General features: G+C 39.8%; 1 protein-coding gene across 5 annotated transcripts in view; it reads right to left on the reverse strand.

Moving 5' to 3' along the window:
• The window catches only part of TLK2 (tousled like kinase 2), a 139,492-nt gene that overhangs the window by 17,084 nt on the left and 94,981 nt on the right, over positions 1 to 27,427 (reverse strand). For 4 of the 5 annotated variants that reach the window (XM_030800546.1, XM_030800547.1, XM_030800545.1 and 1 more), the window contains 6 exons: positions 25,258 to 25,410; positions 21,880 to 21,946; positions 20,083 to 20,180; positions 18,465 to 18,546; positions 12,434 to 12,525; positions 1,879 to 1,968 (listed from right to left, as the gene is read on the reverse strand). In XM_030800546.1, coding sequence (XP_030656406.1) covers positions 1,879 to 1,968; positions 12,434 to 12,525; positions 18,465 to 18,546; positions 20,083 to 20,180; positions 21,880 to 21,946; positions 25,258 to 25,410 — 582 coding nt within the window. Of the gene's footprint in view, positions 1 to 1,878; positions 1,969 to 12,433; positions 12,526 to 18,464; positions 18,547 to 20,082; positions 20,181 to 21,879; positions 21,947 to 24,214; positions 24,281 to 25,257; positions 25,411 to 27,427 lie in introns of all 5 variants that reach the window. The other variant, XM_030800549.1, reaches the window with a different exon arrangement.

A 27,427-nucleotide genomic window follows, 5' to 3' on the forward strand; every position in this document is an offset into this window, starting at 1 on the left:
AAAAAAAAAAAAAAAGGAAAACAACCAAAACAAAGAAAAGAAAATAAATCCTCACTTTTCATACCCAAACAATTCCGAGAAGATGTTCTAAAAATCATGGTCTGACTTATTTTTGGTGAAAATTCATCATACATACAATAGGAAGAACAAAGTAATCAACTCAAGAATAGTATAGAACCAACTCAATTTCTCACATTAGTTAAAAGTGTGTATACCATTCAAAACAGCAGATAATTTGAGCCTAATATTTATCTTTGAAATAGTTCTTGAACTTAATAGTTCAGAGAGGGGTGGTCTACCTAGTAGTCAAGCAATTTACTCAAAGCAAAACAGTAATGCCATGCCCTGCCCCTTGTTTCCCAATCCTGCCCTCTAACTAGATCTTTTTTAAAAAATTCCACTCCATGTGAAACACACATGGCTAAGCTCAGTGCCAGGGCTACCCAAATGAGAAGAAGAAATCCCTGAGAGAATGGCCCAGGTCATGTTTCCAAAGGGAATTATAGTCCTCTTTGGGGTTATTTCTAAATGTGAGGCAGCTGTCTGCACAGCCATCTCTGAGACTGTTGGCTAGAACAGACCAAAACTCCTAGAGTTATCCTGGGAGGCTGAGGGAACCTGAAGTCTAGATCTAGGGTATATTCTGATTCAGTTCAGACTTCTACAGAGAAACATTTCCAAATGCTGAGATATAACCAGCTAAACTGCTGGATAAACCCAGAGGCACAGGAGCTTACCTATACCAAGTAACAAAATACAGCAATGCCCACAATTATTAACTATCTCAGACAAGTTATTTAACTTCTCTGGTCCTCAAAATCCATCTATAAAATGAAAAGGCTGGACTCTGAGATCCCTTCCTATTCTAACATCCTATAAGCCTATGAGCCTGTATTTCAACATGTAGCACTGAGCCTTGTCTTCATTAGTGCCACATTTCTTATCTCAGTCTAGGATAAAATCACATGGCCAGCACTTTTTAAAAAGGTCTGTCAATGTTCATAAGAGTCTCTGGGGTGAGCAGAAACTCTCTTGAACAGTCTACACTCACTAGTGCACGTCAGTGGCATGCTGGCACCAACTCATGCCAGTTTCCAAGAGCTGACTTAAATTTTCAAGAATTTTGTGAGCTGGTTATCAAACCATTATAAGCAAAATGTGGTATATCCACACGATGGAATATTATTTTGCCATAAAAAGGAATGAAGTACTGACACATGCTACAAGGATGAAACTTGACAACACCATGCTAAGTGAAAGAAGCCAGTAATAAAAGTCCACATACTATATGATTCCATGCATATGAGGGTCCAGAATAGGAAATCTATAGAAATAAAACAGACAGGTTAGGGCTAGGGCAGAGGGATGGAATGGTGGAATAGATGAATAGTAGTAAAACGTATGATGGGGTTTCTTTTGAGGTGGTGAAAAAATTCTAAAATTGGCTCTGGTGGTTGCATGTATCTATGAATATGCTACAAACCACTAAACTGTATATTTTACATGTGTGAATCATACAGCATGTGAATTATAATTAAGATGTTTAAAAAAAAAACAAAAACAGGTGGTACATCAAAATTGGACACAGGAGGAATATCTACACCATAGAAACTGGCAAACACTATAAATTAGCCCTGTCTCTCTTCATACCAAGCTGGCTGTTAAACATTTACTGGCACGCAAGTGCACATGTCCTTTGGCCTAGAGGTTTCTTGCTGATCCAAATCTGAATTTATGTTTGATCATTTGTCCACAAATTTAATATATTTGGTTCCCTCAGAGGGTATGTCCTGGACCCAGAGTTCAGCTCTATTCCATGAACAATCAACATTGCAAGAAAATAATATAACTGTTAAGGTAAAATGGCACAGCACTTACGAGTCAGTATCCAGTGAAAAGTAATCATACAGCTTAACTATTCTGGGATGATCCAGTTCTTTATGAATCCGGTATTCCCTACATGCATGCCTGTAAACAAAAGGGAAAATTAACAAGAAGGTATGTTGGCCTGCCTTTTAGAACTCTTCAAAGATCTTCCTAAATATTCAATCATTTCTCTATTGTCTCCACATGTTAATTCCATTCAGGTCCATCTGGTCCCTCATCTGACTTTTCTCTTTGCTCATCCTATTTTCTCCACTGGAATCTACCAAGCCATTGAGAAAATATTAGGTGCTCTGGCTGGGCGCAGTGGCTCACGCCTATAATCCCAGCACTTTGGGAGGCCGAGGCAGGTAGATCACGAGGTCTAGAGATGGAGACCATCCTGGCCAATATGGTGAAACCCCGTCTCTACTAAAAATACAAAACTTAGCTGGGCGTAGTGGTGCGTGCCTGTGGTCCCAGCTACTTGGGAGGCTGAAGCAGGAGAGTCACTTGAACCCAGGAGTTGGAGGTTGCAGTGAGCTGAGGTCACGCTACTGCACTCCAGCCTGGCGACAGAGTGAGACTCCATCTCCAAAAATAAAACAAAATAAAATAATAGGTGCTCAAATATTTGTTAAGTGAATGGATGTCAACCCTTTTCATCCCTTTCAAGTTCATTCTATGATAATCACACCTCTTTTCCACTTATACTCAAGTATCATAGATTTTAAAATAACAAGGACGGTTATTTTCCCCCCTCCTCTAAAGCTGATACATCATATTTGTAAATGTATATATGCTGGGGTAACATCAAAGGGGTCATTTTTAGCATGTAAACCCCTTAGGTTAAAAGATTATCTGTTACATAAATCAATTAGCAGTACTTCGTATTTTTTGTTTTTAAATCCTTCTTACAAAAATAATTTAAGTGCTATTAGCTTTACTTTATTCCAATCAACTATGAAGTGTGAAATTATGGAACCCCAGTTTTCTTAGAATGGCAAATTTGATACAGTCATCCACTGCATAACAACCCTTCGGTCAATAATGCTAAGCCACATATACGACAGGGGTCCCATAAGAGTATAACAGAGCTTCCCATGAACTGAGGAAGGAAAAAAAAAAAAAAGTACAACAGAGCTGAAAAATTCCTATCACCTGGTGACCCAGCAGTCATGATGTCACCACACAATGCATTACTCGTGCTTGTGGTGATGCTGGTGTAAACAAACCTACTGTGCTGCCAGCCATATTAAATTCTAGCACATACAATTATCTACAGTATATAACACTTGATAATGATAATAAATGAATACATTATTGGTTTATGTATTTACTATACAGCAGGCCCTTAAATAACATTTTCTTATAATGCTGATTAAAAAAAAAAAAAAAAAGGCTAGGCATGGTGGCTCACGCCTGTAATCCCAGGACTTTGGGAGGCCAAGGCGGGTGGATCACCTGAGGTCAGGAGTTCGAGACCAGCCTGACCCAACATGGTGAAACCCCCATCTCTACTAAAAATAAAAAAATTAGCGGGCCATGGTGGTGGCCACCTGTAATTCCCACTACTCAAGAGGCTGAAGAAGGAGAATCACTTGAACCTGGGAGGCAGAGGTTGCAGTGAGGCGAGACTGCGCCATGGCACTCTAGCCTGGGTGATAAAGTTAGATTCCGTCTCAAAAAAAAAAAAAAAAATCAATTCCTGGTCGGCACCACTGTCCACGTGGAGTCTGTGTGTCCTTCCCCTATCTGCGTGGGTTTTCTCAGGTTATTCTGCTTTCCTCCCACATCCCAAAGGCACATGTGTTGGGTTCACTGGCATACCCACATGGTCCCAGTCTGTGTGTGTGTATGTGTGTGTGTGTGTGTGTGTGTGTGTGTATGCACCCGCCCTGCAATGGGACAGCATCCTGTCTAGGGTGGCTCCCACCTTGCCCCTGAGCTGCTGATATAGGCTCTGGCCACCCTCAACCCTGAGTGGGGAATGAGTGGGTAAATGTTACCTTGTTTCTATTAATCTTTCTTAAATGTATATAAAGCTCATATATATTTCAACGTTTAGTATTAGAAGTGTTTTAGTCTTTATTTAGAAGCTGGGTAATGTTTTTGTGACCAGGAATATGCCACAGGAACTTAACTCTTGTTTATGTCAATTAGCCTATGGTAAAATTGGTTTTGTTACACCTTGTTTCCCTTAAAGTTGCAGTTTCCAAGAAGCTATCACTGCTATTAAGTGAGGGCTTACTGTACTGCACTTTTTTTGTTTGTTTTTGAGATGGAGTCTTGCTCTGTTGCCAAGGCTGGAGTGCAGTGGCATGATCACAGCTCACTGTGGCCTTTGCCTTCCAGGTTCAAGCCATTCTCCTGCCTCAGCCTCCCAACTAGCTAGGATTACAGGCACATACCAGCACGCCCAGCTAATTTTTGTATTTTTAGTAGAGAGGGGGTTTCGCCATGTTGGCCGGGTTGATCTTGAACTCCTGACTTCAAGTGATCTGCCCGCCTTGGCCTCCCAAAGTGCTGGGATTACAGGCATGAGCCACGGCACCTGGCCTGCACTGTACTTTTTAATTATTTAAATTTTAGAGACCAGGGGCGGTGGCTAACGGCTGTAATCCCAGCACTTTGGGAGGCCAAGGCAGGTGGATCACTTGAGGTCAGGAGCTTGGGGCCAGCCTGGCCACTATGGAGAAACTGCATCTCTACTAAATTTACAAAAAGCAGCAGGGAGCGGTGGTGTGCACCTGTAATCCCAGCTACTTGGGAGGCTGGGGCAGGAGAGAAGCTTGAACCCAGGAGGCAGAGGTTGAAGTGAGCTACCACCACTGCACTCCGGCCTGGGCGACAGAGCAAGAATCCATCTCAAAAAAATAAAAAAAAATTTTAGAGTATACCACTTCTACTTATTAAAAAAATTAACTATAAAGTGGCCTCAGGTGGGTCCTTCAGGGCGTATCTCAAGAGAAGGCATTGTTATCATAGGGGATAAAGCTTCATGCATGTTATTGTCCCTGAAGAGCTTCCAGTGGGACAAGATGGAGATGGAAGAAAGCGATATTGATGGTCCTGACCCTGTGCAAGCCTAGGCTAATGAGTGTGTGCCTTAGTTCTTAACAAAAAATGTTTAAAAATTTAAAAAAATTTTAATAGAAAAAAGCTTATAGAATAAGGATACAAGGAAAGAAAATATTTTCATACAACCGTACAATGTGATTTTTTTAAGCTAAGTGTTATGAGAGTCAAAAAGTTTTAAAAAAAGGCAGTTTCTACAGCAAAAAGGTTATAGTAAGTGAAGGTTAATTTATACTTGAAGAAAAATTTTTTAATAAATGTAGTGTAGCCTCTGTGTACAATGTTTATAAAGTCTACAGTAGTGTACAACAGTATCCTAGACTCTGACTCACCCAGAGCAACTTCCAGTTTTGCAAATTCTATTAATGGTACAGTTGTATCATTTTTATACTGTATATTTACTGTACCTTTTCTATGCTTAGATATGCTTAGATACACAATTAGTAACACAATTGCCTATAGCATGGGTCCCCAACCCAGTACAGGTCCGTGCCTTGTTAGGAACTGGGCCAGACAGCAGGAGGTGAGCAGTGGGTGAGTGAGCGAAGCTTCATCTGTGTTTACAGCTGCTCCCCATAGCTCGCATGACCGCCTGAGCTCCACATCCTGTCAGATCAGCAGTGGCATAGATTCTCATAGGAGTGCAAACCCTACTGTGAACTGTGCAAGCCAGGGATCTAAGTTGTGTGCTCCTTATGAGAACCTAATGCCTGATGATCTGTCACTGTCTCCCATGACCACCAGATGGGACCGTTTAACTGCAGGAAAGCAAGCTCAGGGCTCCCACTGATTCTACATTATGGTAAGCTGTGTAATTAATTCAGTATATACTACAATGTAATACTAATAGAAATAAAGTACACAATAAATGTAATGCGCTTGAATCATCCTGAAACCATCTCCCCCTGTCCCTGGTCCATGGAAAAACTGTCTTCCACAAAACTGGTCGCTGGTGCCAAAAAGGTTGGAAACCACTGGCCTACAGTATTCAGTACATTAACATGCTATACAGGTATGTAGCCTAGGAACAATAGGCTATACCATACAGCCTAGGTATGTAGTAGGCTATACCATCTAAGCTTACATTAAGTATACTCCGTGATGTTTGCACAACAACAAAATCACCTAACGATACATTTCTCAAAACGTAGCCCCATTGTTAAGCAACATGACTAATATGATTAGCATTTTTAAGGTACTTTTCTAGTTTAAAATCATTTCATAAGGAACAAAAGTGTACTATATACTCTGACATATTCATATTCTGAATTTTAGAAGAACAACAGAATATGCTTACACAATATAATTACCAATACTATTTTAAGAATGTAGTTCTGGCCGGGCACAGTGGCTCATGCCTGTAATCCCAGCACTTTGGGAGGCCGAGGTGGGCAGATCACCTGAGGTCGGGAGTTCAAGACCAGCCTGACCAACATGGAGAAACCCTGTCTCTACTAAAAAAAAAATATAAAATTAGCCGGGATGGTGGCGCATGCCTGTAATCCCAGCTACTCAGGAGGCTGAGGCAGGAGAATCGCTTGAACCCAAGAGGCGGAGGTTGTGGTGAGCTGAGATTGCGCCATTGCACTCCAGCCTGGGCAACAAGAGCGAAACTCCGTCTCAGAAAAAAAAAAAAAGAATGTAGTTCTTATTTACAAAGACAGTAACTGATATTTTAAGTAATTCAGCACTATTTGGCTTAGGACATTTTATTATAAGGCTAGTTGGAAAAGAGACACTTTCCATAGTACGGTAAAATAAAACTAAACAACAGTGATGTTTTCAGAAACCAGTAAACTCCAGTATACCAAAAATACAAAGAAAGCACTCAACTAAAGAAAAGCTGAGGAAAAAATTAGGGGAAGTGGGGAAGGGGAGAAATAGGAATCTAAAAGTAATTACATATATTTTTCCCCAATGGAAACTATTTGGGCTTAGTTTTCAAGCTGCCACTTTTGGCCATTTTGCCTTCCCTGATGCTTCATTTCATCATCTTTACGTTTTTCCAAAAAACGACTTGCCAGCACTGAGGCAGAGTGGTGTTAGAACACACATTACCCTGGGAACACAGAGGCCTAGCTCCTTGCTGTGGCTCTGTGGCTCCACCTCTCTGAGCTTCAGTTTCGGCATCACTGGACTGGGTGTTTTGAAGTGAGCTTGCTGCAGACACTCAGCAAATGTAGCTTTGGCCTCCCCAACCCTCAATTCCAAAGTAGCTCCACACTTGTTTTTTTTTTTTCTTTTTTTTTTAATCACATATATTTAACAGTACAGTTTTACACAGAGTACTAAGAGCACTTTTCTTCATATTTTACAGAAGGGCTAGAAACATACAGATTTTCTTTTTCTTTTCTTTTTTTAAGACAGTCTTGCTCTGTTGCCCAGGCTGGGGTGCAGTGGTGCCATCTTGGCTCACTGCAACCTCTGCCTTCTGGGTTCAAGTGATTCTTCTGCCTCAGCCTCCCAAGTAGGTGGGATTACAGGCGCGTGCCACCATGCCCAGCTAATTTTGTATTTTTAGTAGAGACTGGGTTTCACCATATTGGCCAGGCTGGTCTCAAACTCCTGACCTCGTGATCCGCCCGCCTTGGCCTCCCAAAGTGCTGGGATCACAGGTGTGGACCACTACACCCTGCCCAGATTTTCTATTAGTAATCATACAATAGCACATCACCAAATCTAGCTCCTAAACAGGATGCATTACAATTTGTTTAGAATTTAAAGGCTTAAGGGCAATAAGCAGGAGAGGAAAAAGTATATACATTTTTATTTTACAAAACTGACTGAAAAATACATTCAAGAAATAGTAAAGAGAATTTAATACGATCTTGTTGGGTGTGGTGGCTCATGCCTGTAATCCCAGCACTTTGGCGGGCTGAAGTGGGAAGATTGCTTGAGCCCAGGAGTTAAAGACCAGCCTGGGCAACACAGTGAGACCCTATCTCAAAAAGAATTTAATATGATCTTATGTGCCCTGAAGGAGGTGGCACCTGATTAAGAGGGGTAATCACTATGTCCAAATAATCTCCTACACGGAGCTTCTGCAACTGCGGAGTCACAGAATCATCAGTCCCCTTTCTGCCAGCACACTTGCATTTTTAAATACATTAAGATTCCTTGTAATATTGCATTTGATAAAATAAGGGTGCTGCTGTTTTTGTTTTTGAGATGGAGTCTCACTCTGTCGCCCAGGCCGAAGTACATACAGTGGCGTGACCTTGGCTCACCACAACCTCTGCCTCCTGGGTTCAAGCAATTCTCCTTCCTCGGCTTCCTGAGTAGCTGGGATTACAGGTGCCTGCCACCATGCCTAGCTAACTTTTTTTGTATTTTTAGTAGAGACGGGGTTTCACCATGTTGGTCAGGCTGGTCTTGAACTCCTGACCTCAGGCAATCCACCCACCTCCGCCTCCCAAAGTGCTGGGATTACAGGCGTGAGCCACCGTGCCCAGCCGGTGCTGCTGTTTTTTTTTTTTTTTTAAACTTTTTGACTCTCATAATAACACTTAGCTTAAAAAAATCATGTTGTACGGTTGTATGAAAATATTTTCTTTCCTTGTATCCTTATTCTATAAGCTTTTTTCTATTAAAATTTCTTTTTTATTTTTAAACATTTTTTGTTAAGAACTAAGGCACACATTCATTAGCCTTAGGCTTGCACAGGGTCAGGACCATCAATATCGCTTTCTTCCATCTCCATCTTGTCCCACTGGAAGCTCTTCAGGGACAATAACATGCATGAAGCTTTACCCCCTATGATAACAATGCCTTCTCCTGGCATTTAAAAAAACAAACAAACAAACAAAAAAAACGGTTAAAGGCCGGGCACGGTGGCTCATGCCTGTAATCCCAGCACTTTGGGAGGCTGAGGCGGGTGGATCGCGAGGTCAGGAGATCAAGACCATCCTGGCTAACACGGTGAAACCCTGTCTCTACTAAAAATACAAAAAGGTTAGCCAGGCTTGGTGGCAGGTGCATGTAGTCCCAGCTACTCAGGAGGCTGAGGCAGGAGAATGGCGTGAACCCAGGAGGCGGAGCTTGCAGTGAGTGGAGATCGCGCCACTGCACTCCAGTCTGGGCGACACAGTGAGACTCTGTCTCAAAAAAACAACAAACAAACAAAAAACAAAAAAAAGTTTAAAAATCTAGGGACTAAACCAGATCACTGTTCTAAGTTATTTTTCATTCTAGCATGCTATAAATGTATAGCGCTTGACCCTTTTGTTTTAACTTCTTGATTTTATGCATTTTACAGCAGAAATCAATTTCTCTTGTTGAGGTACAGAAAACAGAGGAAACAAAAGGTGGCAAAAATTTAAGAATCAAAATGTCATTCAAAGTCCTCGCCAATTAAGGGAATTTGCGGAGTGTCGCTGAACCTATGCCCAGCTCTAAAACCGCATCTCTTACTTCATCAGCAAGGCAATGACTGAGCCATGTTCAACTTTCAACTTATAATCCAAGAGATCTATGCACTACAAATACAGAGACTTTAATGAGAAACTGGAAGAAACTCCTCCACCAAAATGTCTTTTACTCTCTTTTAAGTTAATATATATTTAGATTTTTCAAAATGCTTACTTTTATCTTTAAAAAATTAGAATAGAGTATCATACAAAAGTATACTAACTCCAATACAAATTACTTCTGCAAATAATTTTACGTGAAATTTTTCCTACTGTAGAATTTTTAATATGTTATTTGAGGGAGTTAAGGCAGGCGTAATACTGAATTTTTAAAATAAATTTTTTAATAAAATTTGTGTTTTTATAATATAAACGTAAAATACAATCAGTTTACTTTTTGTTTGCTTATGGTAGGAGGAGGAGAGGAATGCAGTGACAGAACAAAATTCAAAATACAACAAAACAAACACCTTTTATTTTTTTTTGAAATCTGCCTTCTTTTTTACCAGAATAAATGTCTTGATTCCAGATGGGACTGGGAAGTCATCCCCATGAATGGAAAAGCAATTAACAGACCTTACTAGCAGGGTTATAGCATTTTCATATTTTATAATGTCACAACACTGAAGTGTACTACTTTTTAGTTTAATACTGGATTTTTAAAGCACTCATCAATGTCCGTTATGTGCTTGATGGAAGTCTCCTTTTAGTTCAAAGCAGTTAATGACATTTTGTCAATTCACCATTTTCTACAGCCTGAAATGCATGAGTATGATTTCACATCACTTAGAAAGCCAATTCTTTCAAAAGAGAGGTGGAGGTACTTAAGAATTGTCTCCTCAGTGATGCTTCCTGATTGGAATACAAAACAAAACAAAAAAAAGGAACTCCCCCCAGCTGCCCAAGCAAGAATGGAGGTCACAAGAACTCACACACCCTCTCCCCAAGGTGTCTGCCAAATGGGAAATGCCCCCTCCTCAGATGAGCTCAGGCACCATGATCCCCCCTCTGATGAGGAAACAGAGTAGAAAGGCACCAATGCCAGCCTGGAACTTGAATGGAAAGAACTTAGACAAATAGGACCATCCCCTTCACGTGCTCTCTGATTCTGTCTGGTAGAGACATATGTGAGAAAACACCCAATCCATACCCACCAGGCCTCAGAGTGCTTGCCAACTGTTTGAAGGACGGACAAGGCCTGGCTTCCACTCCTCATTGTTTCAAAAGGCTAGATGAGCAGAACGCCCACCTGCAGTTGCTGTGGTATCCAACACTAGAGCTCTCTGCAAGGTCAGCCAGAAACCTGGATACTGAGACTAAGCAAAATACATATACGTCTCAGCACAGGAACTATGTTCTCGAGATTAACCAAGGTTGGTCCCTACAGGGCATTTTTAAAGAGAAGCATGTACTGGTCCAACACCCTTAGGCATTCTTAGGGTCTCAATACAGTAGGGGCATTGCTCATTTATAACTGGTTAGAACAACATGTGCTTTCCTTCTCTGAAGTGCTCCTGGCACTCACTACTACTGTGTGCCACTCATCCCTACATGTCAAGTGACTAGAATGTTCTTATAATAATGTAACTGCTTCTCAGGAGCATCTGGACTGTAGCTGCCTGTCACCTAAGAAACACACACAGGGTGCCACAGGTCATCCCTTCTCCCTCTGCTAAGCCCTGTTGCTCTTAATGTAGCAGGAACCTTCCCTTCTCCAGTGTTGAGCACCACTGCCCATCTGTTTGGAACAGGAAGAACTTCTGGGTCCCTGATGAACAAGAGGTATAGAGCAAGGGTTGCCTTGGACCAGGCTAGAAGCCAACTAAAGGGCTACTTCAAAGACCACTGTTTTTCTCCTTCCAAATTATTATTTATAAAACAACAACAACAACAACAAAACAAGACTGCCTTTATAGAAAGGAGGTGTTTGTTTCGTCAAAAAAGCCTGTCCCCTCCTTTCAAGGGCAGGACTTGTCTGATTCAATACTTGTACCAACAACAAGGAAACAAAACTAAGCCCAGTGGGGAACCTAATAGCAAATTAAGTCTGCATAGCCTCTAAAGCAAATGAGCCATGAACTCCAATGTTCAGAAGCTTGGGGGCATATAGGCAAAACCTGACATTAGTGGAACAAAGCAATTCACAGCTGCACAGATAATAATAATTCATTTTAAAGAAGCCCGCCCTCTCTACCCCACACCCCAAGTAAAGATGAAGGCTGCCACTAGTACTATTCTATAGAGAAGCAAGCACAGAAAGTGGGACCCTGAAGACCAACTTTGAGATGGGCAAACTGTGACAGGGAGGAGTACATAGCACAGAGAGGCTGAACAAATCAAACAGGTGCCACCAAGACACACCAGGTGCCCCCAGTCTCTTTCAGAAGGAAATGACTGAAGTAGCAGAAACAGCCCACCAGCAGCTCCCTAGGGTCTAGTTTCTACAGACAAGCAACAATGATTTTTTTTTTTTTTTTTTTTTTTTTGAGATGGAGTCTCGCACTCGTACCGTCACCCAGGCTGGAGTGCAGTGACGTGATCTCGGCTCACTGCAAGCTCTGTCTCCCAGGTTCACGCCATTCTCCTACCGCAGCCTCCCGAGTAGCTGGGACTATCAGGTGCCCGCCACCACGCCCAACTAATTTTTTGTATTTTTAGTAGATACGGGGTTTCACCGTGTTAGCCAGGATGGTCTCAATCTCCTGACTTCGTGATCTGCCTGCCTCAGCCTCCCAAAGTGCTGGGATTACAGACGTGAGCCACCGTGCCCGGCCAGCAACAATGATTTCTAAGGCTTTATTTACTACAGCTATTTTAGCCACAAAGGAAGGGAAGATTAAGAGTACCTAGAGCTTTGGATTAAGGAAAGTCTGGATTTAAATACCAGCTCAGCCACTTCCTGTTACTCCAATTCTGTAAACATCAGTTTCCTCATCGTAACACTGAGAATGTATTTATTCTCTTAGGGCAGTTATGAAGATTACATAAAACAAAACCAACAACAATGCATGTAAAGCTTGTAGCATAATGCTCAAACTACAGGTATTATTTAATTTTAAAAAGTCAGACACTGAAGTATCACTTACTTGTGGTAATTCTCCTTTTTCTCATCTCTCCAGTTTTTATTTAACTGGTGAATTTTCACAGCTACGTATCTTTGCTCTGTTAAATCAAATGCCTATAAAGAGAATAAATTATATACTGGGTAAATGTTAAGAAAAATTACAGGTAACTGATGTGAAGCTTTAATTTAACACATAACATAATCAAAGTCCAAAATACATTATTACATACATCACATACTTATATCAGTGTTGCAACCATCTTCTCAAAACTTGTGATTAGATAATTTAGAAGTCTCTAGACACACTGGCACCAAGGGGTTTAGAACATAAAACCAGGCCAACACCACAAACAGAAAGATAGCCCCTGCCTTCAGAATCATTTCCCAACCATTCTCTTTCTGGACACCATCTATTCCCATCTGGGACCCGTCTCCCTTAGGTTGTCTCTTGTCCTTCAGTTGACACTAGGACTTTACAAGCTCCAAACATCCTGCCACTTTTGAAATTCCAGGGACACACACTGCCTGCCTCCTGGAGAAAATAACCCCTCACAATATACTTCTTTGGTATGATTGTTTACAAAATAACCCTGTAATTTGGCATATTGTTTATTAAAATAAAAAGAGAAACAAGAACAAAAAACAGCCCTGCCTTTAGTCCCATCTCTATATGCTGGGTAAATGAAAAGTGGTTTTGTTGTTGCTGTTGTTTTTGAGACGGAGTCTCGCTCTGTCGCCCAGGCTGGAGTGCAACGGTGCGATCTCGGCTCACTGCAACCTCTGTCTCTCGGGTTCAAGTGATTCTCCTGCCTCAGCTTCTTGAGTAGCTGGGATTACAGGCACACACCATCACGCCTGGCTAATTTTTGTATTTTTAGTAGAGATGGGTTTTCACCATGTTGGTCAGGCTGGTCTCCTGACCTCAGGTGATCTGCCTGCCTCAGCCTCCCAAAATGCTGGGATTACAGGCGTGAGCCACTGCGCCTGGCCGAAAAGCAGTTTCTAATCCCAAAAATGGCTGAAGTTAGTCACACCAAGTCACTTCTCCAGCACTGTACAGAGGCAGGAACCGGCTTTCCCCAGTGGCCACCACTGCCAGCAAGTCCTGCATCAGCTAGGTAGTGCTTGCTATAGCACAGTAAAAAAGGTAACATGGATTTTTGAGGAAGCTGGGTGTAAATCATAATTTGATAAAGTAATCTTTCAACTCAATTGAAGATTTCCCTCCAAACCAAAGAATTTATTGCATAGCTCCTTTAGAATAGTTTTTCTTAGTTTGTAAAGTTTAGATTAAACGCTTACTACTTCAGTTTCAACACTGTTATCACTCATCTGCTAATTTTCACAAATATACAAATAGATGAAGGCAACAAGTACAGAAAACAGTCCATAAATAGGGTGATCACTACTTTACAGATGTATCTAAACCTAAGTTTCTCTAGGTAAGCACTGCATGTAGAGAAAGCTGCTTATAAAATAGAGAAACTTCCATCATTTATACCAAATTAAAACCAGTATGTTTAAAGTATAAAAACCACTCACTTCAGACGTAATATCTTATTTCACAAAAATTGCAACCTTTTTTATTTTTATTTTTTATTTTTTTATCTAGACAGGGCCTCAATGTGTTTGCCAGGCTGTTTTTGAACTCCTGGCCTCAAGTAATCTTCCCACCTTGGCCTCTCAAAGTATTGGGTTAGAGGCAGTAGAGGCCATGCCCGGCCAAAAATGGAAACTTTTGAACTTCTTTTCTTAAAGAATCTTCAGTCCATCCACAATCATGAATACCGTTATGGCTTCACAGTAGAAAACCATTTCAAATAAAATAATTTTTAGAAACATTAAATAGGCCAGGCGCGGTGTTGCGCCTGTAATCCCAGCACTTTGGGAGGCCAAGGCGGGTGGATCATGAGGTCGGGAGATCGAGACCATCCTAACACGGTGAAACCCTGTCTCTACTAAAAAATATACAAAAAATTAGCCGGGCGTGGTTGCGGGCACCTGTAGTCCCAGCTACTCGGGAGGCTGAGGCAGGAGAATGGCGTGAACCCAGGAGGCGGAGGTTGCAGTGAGCCGAGATTGCGCCACTGTACTCTCCAGCCTGGGCGACAGAGCAAGATTCTGTCTCAAAAAAAAAAAAAGAAAAGAAAAAAGAAAAAAAAATTAAATACCACCCAATTTATAAGAGCACCAATGCTATTTCAAGCATAATTTTCTCTAACTACTACACTGTACTTCTAAATCCAAGACACTGTGACCTACCACCGACTTAAGAAAGGATTTTGGAGAGTGGAGAACAGCAAAAGAAAAACTACATTAAATGCACACATCACTGTAACAAGTATTTAGATTTCAGAAATAAAGTGTGTGGGGCTGAGCGTGGCGGCTCACACCTGTAATCCCAGCACTTTGGGAGGCCGAGGCGGGCAGATCACGAGGTCAGGAATTTGAGACCAGCCTGGCCAACATAGTAAAACCCCGTCTCTACTAAAAAAAAAATACAAAAATTATCCAGGTGTGGGGGCGGGCACCTGTAATCCCAGCTACTCGGGAGGCTGAGCCAGGAGAATCACTTGAACCTGGGAGGCAGAGGTTGCAGCAGTGAGCTGAGATCACACCATTACACTACAGCCTGGACGACAGAGTGAGACTCCGTCTCAAGAGAAAAAGAAATAAAATGTTTGAAGAAATATATTAGGAAAAAATAGGATGATGAAATTACTAAAAGTAACTGGGAGGCACCAAGAACCAATTTTGATGATTTAAAATTACATACACTTCTAGGTATATATCCAAAAGAATTGAAAGCAGAGTCTCACAGAGATAATTTGACACCCAAATTCAAAACAGCACTATAGGCTGGGTGCGGTGGCTCGTGCCTATAATCCCAGCACTTTGGGAGGCAGAGGTGGGTGGATCATTTGAGGTCAGGAGTTCGAGACTAGCCTGGCCGACACAGTGAAATCCTGTCTCTACTAAAAATACAAAAAAATTAGCTGGCGTGGTGGTGCACACCTGTAATCCCAGCTACTGGAGGAGGCTGAGGCAGGAGAATCACTTGAACTGGGGAGACGGAGGTTGCAGTGAGCCGAGATTGCACCACTGCACTCCAGCCTGGGCGACAGAGCAAGACTCTGTCTCAAAAAAACAAACAAACAAACAAAACAAAAACAACAACACCATACACAGTAGGCGAGAGATGGAAGCAACCCAAGTGTCCATCGACAGAGAAGGATAAACAAGATGTGGTACATACAATAAAATATTAAGTGACCTTAAAAAGGAAGGCAATCCTGTCACATGCTATAGCATAGATGAACCTTGAGGACATTATGCTAAGTAAAATAAGCTGATTATAAAAAGAGGTAGTATGATTCCACTTCTGTAAGAAATCTAAACATAGTCAAATTCAGAGTAACAGAATGTAAAATGGTTCCAAGGACAAGGAGGAGGGGGAAAGAGAAGTTGGTTAATGGTTACAGAGTTTCAGTTTTGGAAGATGAAGAAAAGTTTGAGATCTATTTCACAAAAGTGTGAATGTACTTTACTGAACTACACACTTAAAAATGGTTAAGATGGTAAATTTTATATCTATCTTTTTACAATAAAAAATTACAAAGAAAATAAACTAAGCATTGACTTAAGAATGAACATAAATAAAAATGAAGAAAGCAGAAAGAAGGAATGAAAGCAGACATTAATGAAATAGAAAACTAACCAAATAGCAGATTTGATCAACAAAAAAAGTTGATTCTTAGGAAAAAAATTAGTAACAACACTGACTGATCTGTAGCCTATCAATCAAGAAACACAAAAATAAAAATTTTACAAGAACAGAGAAGTAACTAAGATGTGGAAAATATTTTTTAAAAATCTAGGCCAAGCATGGTGGCTGTAATCCCAGCACTTTGGAAGACTGAGGGATGAAGATCACTTCAGGCTAGGAGTTTAAGACCAGCTTAGGCAGCACAGTGAAACCTTGTCTCTATTAAAAAAGAAAAAAAACTAAATGAAATAGATTTCCTAGAAAAATTAAATTACCAAAACTGACTTAAGAAGGGAGAGAAAATCTGAACACATCAATAGTTGTAGAAGAAACTGAAAACACAGCCAAATGTTTTCCATTAACTCAACATCTCCCAGGCGATTTTTCTTTTCTTTCTTTGTAGAGGCATGGTCTTGCTATGTTGCCCAGGCTGGTTTCAAACTCCTGGGCTCAAGTGATCCTCCCGCCTCGGCTCCCAGAGTGCTGGGATTATAGACATGAGCCACAGAGTCTGTCCTGCCCAATAAATTTTTATGAGTCAACTCTAACAAATTTTCAAAGAGCCAACAATTCCCAAGTGATGAAAAGGGTTCCAGAGCATGGAAAAAAAGAGACTTCACAACTCTATCTAAGGAGCCAGGATAATTATGATATCAAATTTTGACAAAGCTGCTTGCATACCAAAGGTGACTACAGGCCAATCCTACTCATAAACACAGATTAAAAAATACGAATAAGATACTAGAAGCCAGGTGCAGTGGCTCATGCCTGTAACCCCAATACTCTGGGAGGCTGAGGTGTGATCACTTGAGCCCAAGAGTTCGAGATCAGCCTGGGCAACATGATGAAACCCTGTCACTATAAAAAAAATACAAAAATTAGCCAGGTATGGTGGTACACGCCTGTAATCCCAGAACTTTGGGAGGCTGAGATGGGAGTACACTTGAGCTCTGGAGTGGGAGGTTGCAATGAGCCAAGACTGCACTGCTACACTCTAGCCTGGGTGTCAGAGTGAGACAATGTCTCCAAAAAAAAAAAAGATACTAGAATATCAAAACCAGTATAGTAGTGCACTAATCGTAGTATAGTTCTGGAGATGAACAGTGATGTAGTGATGTCAGTTGCACAACACTGTGAAAGTACTTAATGCCACTGAAACATATACTTAATAAAATCACAGCTGGGTGCAGTGGCTCACACCTGTAATCTCAGCACCCTGGGAGGCCAAGGCAGGAGGATTGCTAGAGCCCATAAGTTTGAGACCTGCTTGGGCAATGTAGCAAGACCCCATCTCTACAAAAAATTTAAAAATTAGTGCACTGGGCCTGTAGTCCCAGCTACTCAAGAGGTTGAGGCAGGAGGCTTGCTTGTGCCCATTAGTTTGAGGCTGCAATGAACTATGATCATGCTACCTCACTCCAGCCTGGGCAATAGAGCAAGACTCTATCTCTAAAATAAATAAATAAAACCACAATTTAAAAAAAATTAAAATAAGAAAACAGTAGAACTAGTTTTACCATTTTTATTTGCAATGAAAACTATTTTACTAAAAAGATTTCTCATATATAAATTCATATGGGCATAACATAAATCCTAACAGTGAAAGCTGTACCTCTGAAAGGGACAGCTATGCAACAAAGACTACTTAATAAACAATTCTGTACTTTATAGACAGGTGCCAGAAACATGTAGAAAAATTAAATCCACATGTTATGGATCTGTAGCTATATTTAAAACATACTGAATCCCTCATTTGGTAAAAATCAACCTGGAAGCTCAGCAGCCTGTACTACGCTAGCCCAACTGAAGCACTCTAAGCCAGGACACTCTTTCAGACCGCCAGTGCTAGTAAATGATATTAGAACACTTCTAAAACAAAAAGCAGGTTTTCCAATGAAAAAAAACCTATTCTTATTGGAAATAGGTTTGACACATCTATTCTGTAAAAGAAAGAAAGATAGCACATACTTTTTTCTAACAAATATGTATGAGGCAGAAAGTACAGAACCAGAATAAAAATCATCATAATTCCACGACCCAGTACATTTCCTTCTTGCTTTTTAAATCTATAATTATTTATTTTTCAAATTTGAAAATGGCAATACTGTATTCTGCTTGGTCACTTAGGTTTATTGAAAGCTGTTTTCCCAAAGATACAGGTTTTTAAAGTTTTTGAATTTCAACCAATGGATATCAACCTACAATTATCAGTATTCTTAATGTTCTCCAAGTTGGTAAGAGCTGATAATTTAACCCCCAGTCTTTGTATCCAGTTCCTTATACTTACCTTGTAAACTTCACTGAAACCTCCTCTACCCAAAAGATGTAACAACAAATATCTGTCATTTAGCGTTGGATGATCTTTAAATCTGCGGAAACAGGGAACATGTAACACCCTGAGATCATGGACTACAGTCTTCCACGCTTGCAAAATTCCCAGAATATCTGACACATTATACATGTAATTATAGCTGCTGTTGGTAGTTTGACAATCAACATCAACATGGCAAATACTGAGTATAAAGTTACACAGTGCAAAGAGGCAGCATAATTACAATGAACAGCACTACCTATAGAGCCACAGGACTTGGATGCTGGTCTCAGTGTAGCTACACTAGACCTTTCTTGCTCCTCCTCCTTTCTTCTGCCCTGCTATACAATGAGGGAGGGTAGATTAGAGATTTTTAGATTGTGCTATTTGGCTCCTCCAAACTATTCAAGGGCCACATGTTCCCACCATTTCAAAACTACATACAGTAAAATTCCAAGACACTTGCTATTTCCTTAAAAACAGATTTGATTTTAAAGTGAGTCACATGTTCTATGTGCACTCATTATTCTCTCTTTAAGACAGATATAACTGTGTTCCCCATATTAGACTCTACCTTGGGTAGTTTCTTAATAATATGATAAAGAAATGACAAGTTCTGGCAAAAACAAATTTAAAAATATTTTTACCTAGTTCTTGATCTTAAACAATCTCACTATTAAATCTGAAATTACTTTACATGGATTTTAAGAAAGTAGGATGCCTATCTGGAGAGACATTACTGCATGGTGGTTTAGATGAAAAAGATCCAGCTTGAACTCTTTGGTCACATTATTTATGGGTCCCTGGGCAAGTTAATTTAATTTCTCTAAGCTTGTTTTCTGATTGACGTATTAAAGATGACTGAGTTATCCTGCGGATTAAATGAGAGCACTAAGGGCACTTAGGACCAAGCCTGATACACAGAGAGCTCTCAGGAAGTGGTACCTGCTGTTGTCTGCCACTTTAACAGAAAGACAGGTCCAAAGCTCATATAAGCCAAACAAAAATAGACAAGCTATGGCTTTATGAAAAAATGTTTCAGGGTCCAAAAAATATGAGGAAAAAACAGATTACTTATAAAAACCCCTTTCTACTTTCAACCTACTTTTCCCAGTTTCAATTCATCTACAATTAATGTACTGAACTTAAGAGTCTTACTTAAAATCTCAACACCTGAATGGCCCTTAAAGGTCATTCAGAAACCGAGTGTCATCTCAACCCAATACTCTTTCCAGAACACCACACTGTGACCCATCTTCTCTTTCTTAAGGCTCTGTAGGGAAATCTGAATATGCAACATATCTCAACCATTTACAATTACAAAGCCATATTGTTTTAGTAATTTTTACTCATGTAAAAATGCTGTATGTATACACATATATACTTAATATATAAATTTAATACAATTGTATATTTAAACCAAGGCAAATCATAATTTTGTTCACAAAATTGTATTAGATGCTACAAAAGAGCTAAATACACTATGGAATCATTTATGTAACTTATAGTAAGCAAACACATTATTCTAGACCATTCAATTCATATCATAAAATGCTTAGCAATCTCCAACCCAATATGCCCCCAAGTAGCTTACTGTGAATTATCTTCATTATGTATCCTTTTTAGTTCCCTGATATGTAGATTTCTAACCCTTTCTAGCCTCTCCAGCTCTGCCTGGATCTCTGCTTCCTCCTAAAGTGAAAAGGAAAGAAATAGCACAAAAGAAGGGGAACGTTACCTTTTCGGGATCTTATTTCAAAAACAATAGCAGATATTTATCTTATGAAAGGCTAAAGGAAGGTGCTTTGCGTTGAAAGATTTCTTTTTAAGCGATAAGAATTTTAATCATAAAAATGAGCCCACAGAAAAAATAAAATTCAAACCATACAGAGGAGTTCAGCAAGAAAAGCAAAAGTTCTCTACCCTCCTCCTCCCTCCTCTCCATGCCCACTCCTGAGATGTAACCACTATTAAGTTTCTTACGTATGTTTTCAGGAATGTTTTGTGCATATACATTTAGACATGGAGACATTTTTTACAAAAATCAGGTTATCTATCTGGTTCTCATCTTTAAGTATGGATTACACTTGGTGCCTTAAGTTCTACTTATTTTTATTTTTTAATTTTTGAGAGGAGTTTCGCTGTTGTCACTCAGGCTGGAGTGCAATGGCACAATCTCGGCTCACTGCAACCTCCGCCTGCCAGGTCCAAGTGATTCTCCTGCCTCAGCCTCCCGAGTAGCTGGGATTACAGGCACATGCCACCATGCCCAGCTAATTTTTTGTATTTTTAGTAGAGTCGGGGTTTCACCATGCTGGGCAGGCTGGTCTTGAATTCCTGACCTCAGGTGATCCACCCACCTCAGCCTCCCAAAGTGCTGGGATTACAGGTGTGAGCCACCATCCCCAGCAAGTTCTACTTATTTAACAAGCTCTAAGAACCCAGTGGGAAAACAGCATGAAAACTAATATGTGAAATAAAAAACAAAAGCACACATACCAAAAGCAGTTCAGTAAATCTTTACTGACCATTATCACCCATAAACAGCATCAACCAATGTATGGGCTTCTGAATTTTAAGAGCTGAGCAATCCACATCTAAGATATCTCAGTGAACATCATCAATAACAAATTCTATGTTATGTGCCTTTGTGTTTGAATAAGGTTCACATAAGACTTTCTCTTTTTAGCTAGTTTAGGCAAGGAATAAGAGCTGCTATGTGATTTAAAATATGACAAGAGTCTTCACATCAATTTCAAAACCATCTGCTCTTGTTATATATTTAAAATTTTACTCCAAGGATAACCACTTGGGAAGCCTCATGATGTGTACAGAATTATCTGCTGATAGATCACTAGGGGGAAAAACACTCTCATTGGGTTGCTGGAAGTGACTTGAAAATGCAAAGATAGGCCAGGCATGGTGGCTCACACCTGTAACCTGTAATCCCAGCAGTTTGGGAGGCCGAGGGAGGTGGATTACTTGAGGTCAGGAGTTCGAAACCAGCCTAGCCAACATGGTGAGACCCCCATCTCTACTAAAAATACAAAAATTAGCTGGGTCTGGTAGCATGTGCCTGTAATCCCAGCTAGTCAGAAGGCTGAGATACGAGAATCGCTTGAGCCCAGGAGGCGGAGGTTGCAGTGAGCCAACCACTGCACTCCAGCCTGGGAGACAGAGTGAGACTCTGTCTCAAAAAAAAAAAAGAAAGAAAATGGAAAAATATGAGTTCTACCATTAGGCTACAAGACATGACAGTGAAAGCAGTCACTGAAGCTTTCTGCTGCTATGTGCAGCTACTATTACAATCGCCCAAATGACCAAATAGCTTCAACCCCAAATTTAAACTAGGTATCACATTTCTCCAGGGAGATTTTCTCATTATACTTACCTTTTTAAGATGACCTAATCTGAGTTTGAAGATTTCTTCTTGTTCATGGTATTCTGCTAACGTTAACCTGAAAAACAGTGGTAAAAGTTTCAGTAAACTACTAGAAATCATAGTTTGCCTATTTAAAGAGAAATGCTCAAATATACTATAAGACATATTCAGTTTCAGTCTCAGTTAAAATGACTGAAAGATGGGTTATCTTGTAGTCCTCTGACAAGAGAAAACTTCTGTAATTTACCAGATGTGATGTGAGGGAAGAACTTCAAAGCCAAAAGTCTAATTTGTGAAACATAAAAAAAAAAAAAAGTGAGCCATATTTTTATATTATTTTTGAAATGAGTTTTGTGCCATATATTACTAAGATAAAAACTCAGAGACAGCCAAAAATTCTCTAAAAATTTTTTAGAGGGCAAAACCATAAGCCAATGGATTTGATTATTCTTGTTAACACTTAAACCTTGATACTGTAATGACAAAGAGAAAGACATGGCAGCAAATTAGAGTCTAGGATTTGGAGTCTGAGGACTAGGGTTCAAAGCACTACTAAGTTACTGGCCATGTGACTTTGGGCAAGCAACTTTAACCTCTTTAACTCAGTTTCCTGAAATGCAGCAAGTGATAATACCTATCTAAGAAAGCATGACTATTAAATGACAACGTATAAAGAACATTGAAAATGCTATTTAAATCAACTCTCAAAGGGCTGACTTGACGGGTAGTCATGTGTTTCATGTTCCAACTACTCCAACAGCATCCTTGTATCTCAAGAATGAACAAGTGGCCAGGCTTCGTGGCTCACTGTAATCCCAGTACTCTGGGAAGCTGAGCGGGAAGTACTTGGAGCCAGGAGTTTGAGACCACCCTGGGCAACAAAGCAACACTCTGTCTCTGTGAAAAAAAGAAGAAAGAAGCTGGGCATGGTGGCACATGCCTGTAGTCCCAGCTACTCAGGAGGCTGAGATGGAAGGATTGCTTGAGCCCAGGAGGTTGAGGCTATAGTGAGCTATAATATGTCACTACACTCTAGCCCAAGCAACAGAGCAAGGCTCTGTCTCGAAAGAAAAGAAAAGAAAAGAAGATAAACAAGTGAGAATTATTATTTCTTCCATCTCTACCTTCTTCGCATTCTAGAAGCATATACAGATATCTAATATTTTTAGATATCACTGTTTAGATATATTCTAAATAGCAGAAGAAAGGGGAAATATCTATCCTATCAGCCAGAACAGAGCCTTTGAGGTCTAACTCAAGAAAAAATAGAAAGAAGAAACTCACCCACTAGGGCTATCTCTTTACAGATGCAGAAATACCTATATCTATTACTCCATTCCACACCAGCAAAAAACAGAAAAATAAAAAATGATGGCTAAGAATTCTCTGTCTGAAACAGGTTTGGGGCCAAGAAAGGATAATATGGCTCACTCCAAGACCCCAGAGACCTACTTCTGGCTTCTGGTCAAATAAGAGCCAAGTCACAGATACTCTAATTAAAAACTGGACTGAAGGCCTTCCAGATTGGATTTTACACAGGACTCCAGATGGCAACTGCTTACACATTACTAGCCTGGATTGCATTCTAATTATCGTTCTGTGGCAAAGAAACAACCTATGCCTTCTTTATCACTCCTAAGCCATTAGCATTAGCATTAAATAATTATTTATTTTGTGCATTAGCATTAAATAATTTTCAAATAATACTAGAGGGAAAGTCCCTTCACAAAATAAACACAGGAGTCATGAAAGAAAACATTGGTCAGATTAATTAGCCTGGACAATCTTTCAAATTTGAGCCCCTACTTGGACTTGCTGAAAGGAAAATACTTTATATTTAAGACTCAATACTCTTCCCCTCTTCTCATTCTCATTATTGCACTTGACTAGTCTTTAAAATCAAGGGAAAAAAAGACTCTGGTTTTATAACATTTGGGCTGGGTGCAGTAGCTCACACCTGTAATCCCAGCACTTTGGGAGGCCGAGGAGGGTGGATCATTTGAGGTCAGGAGTTCAAGACCAGCCTGGCCAACATGGAGAAACTCCATCTCTATTAAAAATACAAAAACTAGCTGGGCATGGTGGTGCACGCCTGTAGTCCCAGCTACTCAGGAGGCTGAGGCAGGAGAAACACTTGAACCCGGAAGACAGGTTTCAGTGAGCCAAGATAGCAGCACTGCACTCCGGCCTGGGCAACAGAGTGAGACTTCATCTCAAAAAAACAAACAAACAAACAAACAAAAAATTTGGAGTTATATGAATGAAGATGTTTTCCAAGTTCATTAAGCACATTTTTATCGCTATACTTAATGTAATTATTAGTTTATTCGTCTGTTCATCTCACCTAAGTAAACTGTGGGCTCCTAAGGCTGGGGCTGTATCCTTTAGCTCTGTATTCCCAGAAGAAGGCCTAGCATAAAATAAGCATTTAACATAGACTTACTAAACGAATATCAAGGAAAAGACTTCCCAAAACATCAGATATGTATGGGGTGAGGATTGGTGTTAAGCCATCTTTCTCACTAGAATGAAAGAAGATGCATTTCTAGGATGCCACCGATTTTTAATAATAATGTAATACAAGTATTATTATACCTGAAGTGGATTATGTGTTGTTTTTGTGAACTAATATGAAAACATAAAGCAAATGACGTATTAGTTGATAAGTTACATATCTTTTATCTGCAGCTATCTTTGGACATGAAACTTACTTTCAGTTAAACAGAAAGGAAGAAAAGAATGGAGAAGGCAGGCATTTGTGCTTAGAATTTTCTACTCCTCCGATACATGGTAGCTATGTAAATATTGTTGAGTGGCAGAGAAAAAGATGACTGTACTGCAGTTTAAGATACTGGTGTTTTCCTTTGATTCCCAGAACAGGAAACAATTCTGATGAGATCAAGTTGTGGCTTATTGGGACAATGTCCTTTTCTAACATAACAGCTTTCCAGGGGGCTTATCCTAAGTTTGTGGCTATTAACTAAGTGCTCTTTTGACCAGTAAAGAGCATTCTTCAGTCTGAAGTAACAGCCAGGTAACTCCCATAAGATGATACTAGTGTACCACAACCTGGAGCCACATGTAAGCAATAATATCATTTCAGTACAATGACGTCTTATTTGTTAACCAGGAGTGGCCAAAAGTCATGATGTCAAGTGACATTACTTTTCCCTCTCATTCAAAATGCCCTAAAGAAAGAGCAGGTTTAAGAAAATCAACTAATTTTATATGGCATTTATATGAGTTGAGCAAATCCATTAATGTAACTGAAAAGAAGGTTTAAACCTGAGTGACCTCAAGAATTTAAAACCATTGCCGGTGGCAATCAACATTTGTATTTGGGGGCAGGGTGTGGTGTCTCAGCATTCACGTCAATAAAGAACATACGTTTCATTTTCAGCTCCATTGGTCTTGCTTTTCCGCTGTTTCTGCTCATTGGTTGCAGGAGGGGCCTGACCCATGGCAGGAGGTTTCCGCTTTGCTAACATTTTCCGTTGTCTTTCTATCTCTTCCCTCTGTGAATTTATCCTTTCCTGTTGCCTAGAGATATAAAAGACGTTGTACAAAGAAAGAAAGTCAACAGTTTTACCACAGCTGTGGAACACACACAATTTGTCACTTGTGTATCCAATTTCAGAAAAAATAAGCCCCTTTAAGTCAAGTAGAGATTTGATTTTAACTTCAGATTGGAAGGGCCAAATAATTGGTGATAGATATTTTCTGGGAATGAGTCTGTGCTTTAAGACACTAGTTATTACTATTTTCAGAGTGGACAGGAAGGAACATATCAAATTTCTATTGTGACCTTATTTTCTGACTCAAAAGGAACAATTTTCTGATTCCTTTTTAACAGTTAAGGAAACAATTCTCTGATCTGAACCCATTAAAAGTAAAAATCATATTTTAAAAGTTGTAAAATGTTCCAAGTTCTTTTTTGTTTTTATTTGGATGAAAGCTTCTCAGTTTTATGTAAAAAGATACCAAGTTTGTAGGATGCTAAAGAAAGTAAACAAGATTTTCTTTTTAGACCTATCCTTTATTCTAGTCTAAGGGAGCCATTACTACTCTACACATCAACCCCGCCCACTGATACAGTGACACCTAGATTAAGTTTTTACAACAAAAATACATTCGGAGAAAGCACAATGAAGTCTTCCAACTAGTAAGAACTCCTTAGGGAATAGTATATGAAATGAATTAGTATAAAACATATTTTACAACTGCAGTTAATCTAACACCATTACCATTAGAGTATTTCCTAATAAGATGTCACATTTTTCTGTGATTAACTAGTTTACAAATTAGGGACCAATAAAAACTCCATTGTAAAAAAAAAAACACTTTCTCTCATGTATCCTACCATCTAACAGATATTAAGGTTTACAGAATTGGTATATAAAAACATACAAAATTGGAGATTAACCATCTAACAGGCTAGTCTTTAAGTCATCCATTATAATTGACAATCAAATGATAGCTCCCTTCTCCTTCTCCCTCTACTGTGCTTCTCCGCTCGTTCTCTTTTGCGGAATCTTCATTTTTGTGGAAAAATAAATCTTTTTTTTTTTTTTTGAGACAGAGCCTTACTCTATTGCCCAGGCAGTGGCACGATCTCAGCTCACTGCAAGCTCCATCTCCCAGGTTCAAGTGATTCTTGTGCCTCAGCCTCCCTAATAGCTGGGATTACAGGTGTGCACCACCATGCCCAGTTAATTTTTGTATTGTTTTAGTAGAGACGGGGTTTCATCATGGTGGCTACGCTGGTCTCAAACTCTTGACTTCAAGTGATCCACCCGCCTCAGCCTCCCAAAGTGCTGGGATTACAGGCATAGCCACCACGCCTGGCAAAATCTAATTTTTTAAAACCTACACTCAAATGGAAGTTGCTCTACCCTCTTCCCTGAACATTGCTGTCAGATCTTTTCCAGATTCAGTACAGTATCTTTCGTGGAAGAACGACAAGCAGAAAACCAAGATTACTCTAAGGTAGATACCCACAATACAGTTTATTCAAACATATCTAGAAGGGCAATGCTGTATGCAAAATTAACCTAATCAGAGTCTTACAAAGAAACAGCCAGTCACTTGATAATACTATGCCCTTGGCTTCAAGATGAGCCAGGTCACTGATTAGACATCAATCGAACAGCAAAATGAAAATGATAATTCAAGAGTTTTCTGTTTGCCTGAAAATTATTTTTGATTATCATTAGCTAGACCTCCTCATCCCTACTCGCAGAACATATATAAGGTTGACTCTCCATATCCACGGATTCAACCAACTGCAGATTGAAAATACGTGGAAAAAAAAAAGATGGCTGCATCTATACTGAATATGTACAAACTTTTTTCCTTATTATTCCATAAACAATACAGTATGACAATTATTTACATAGCATTTACATTTATTAGGTATTATAGGTAATCCAGAGGTGATTTAAAGTATATGGGAGGATATGCATAGGCTATATGCAAATACTACAGATTTTATATCAAGGACTTGAGCATCCATGGATTTTGGTATCTGAGGAAGGTCCTGGGACCAATTCCCCACAAG

This window comes from Nomascus leucogenys, chromosome 19 (assembly GCF_006542625.1).
Source record: "Nomascus leucogenys isolate Asia chromosome 19, Asia_NLE_v1, whole genome shotgun sequence".
Classification (NCBI taxonomy): Eukaryota; Metazoa; Chordata; class Mammalia; order Primates; family Hylobatidae; genus Nomascus; species Nomascus leucogenys.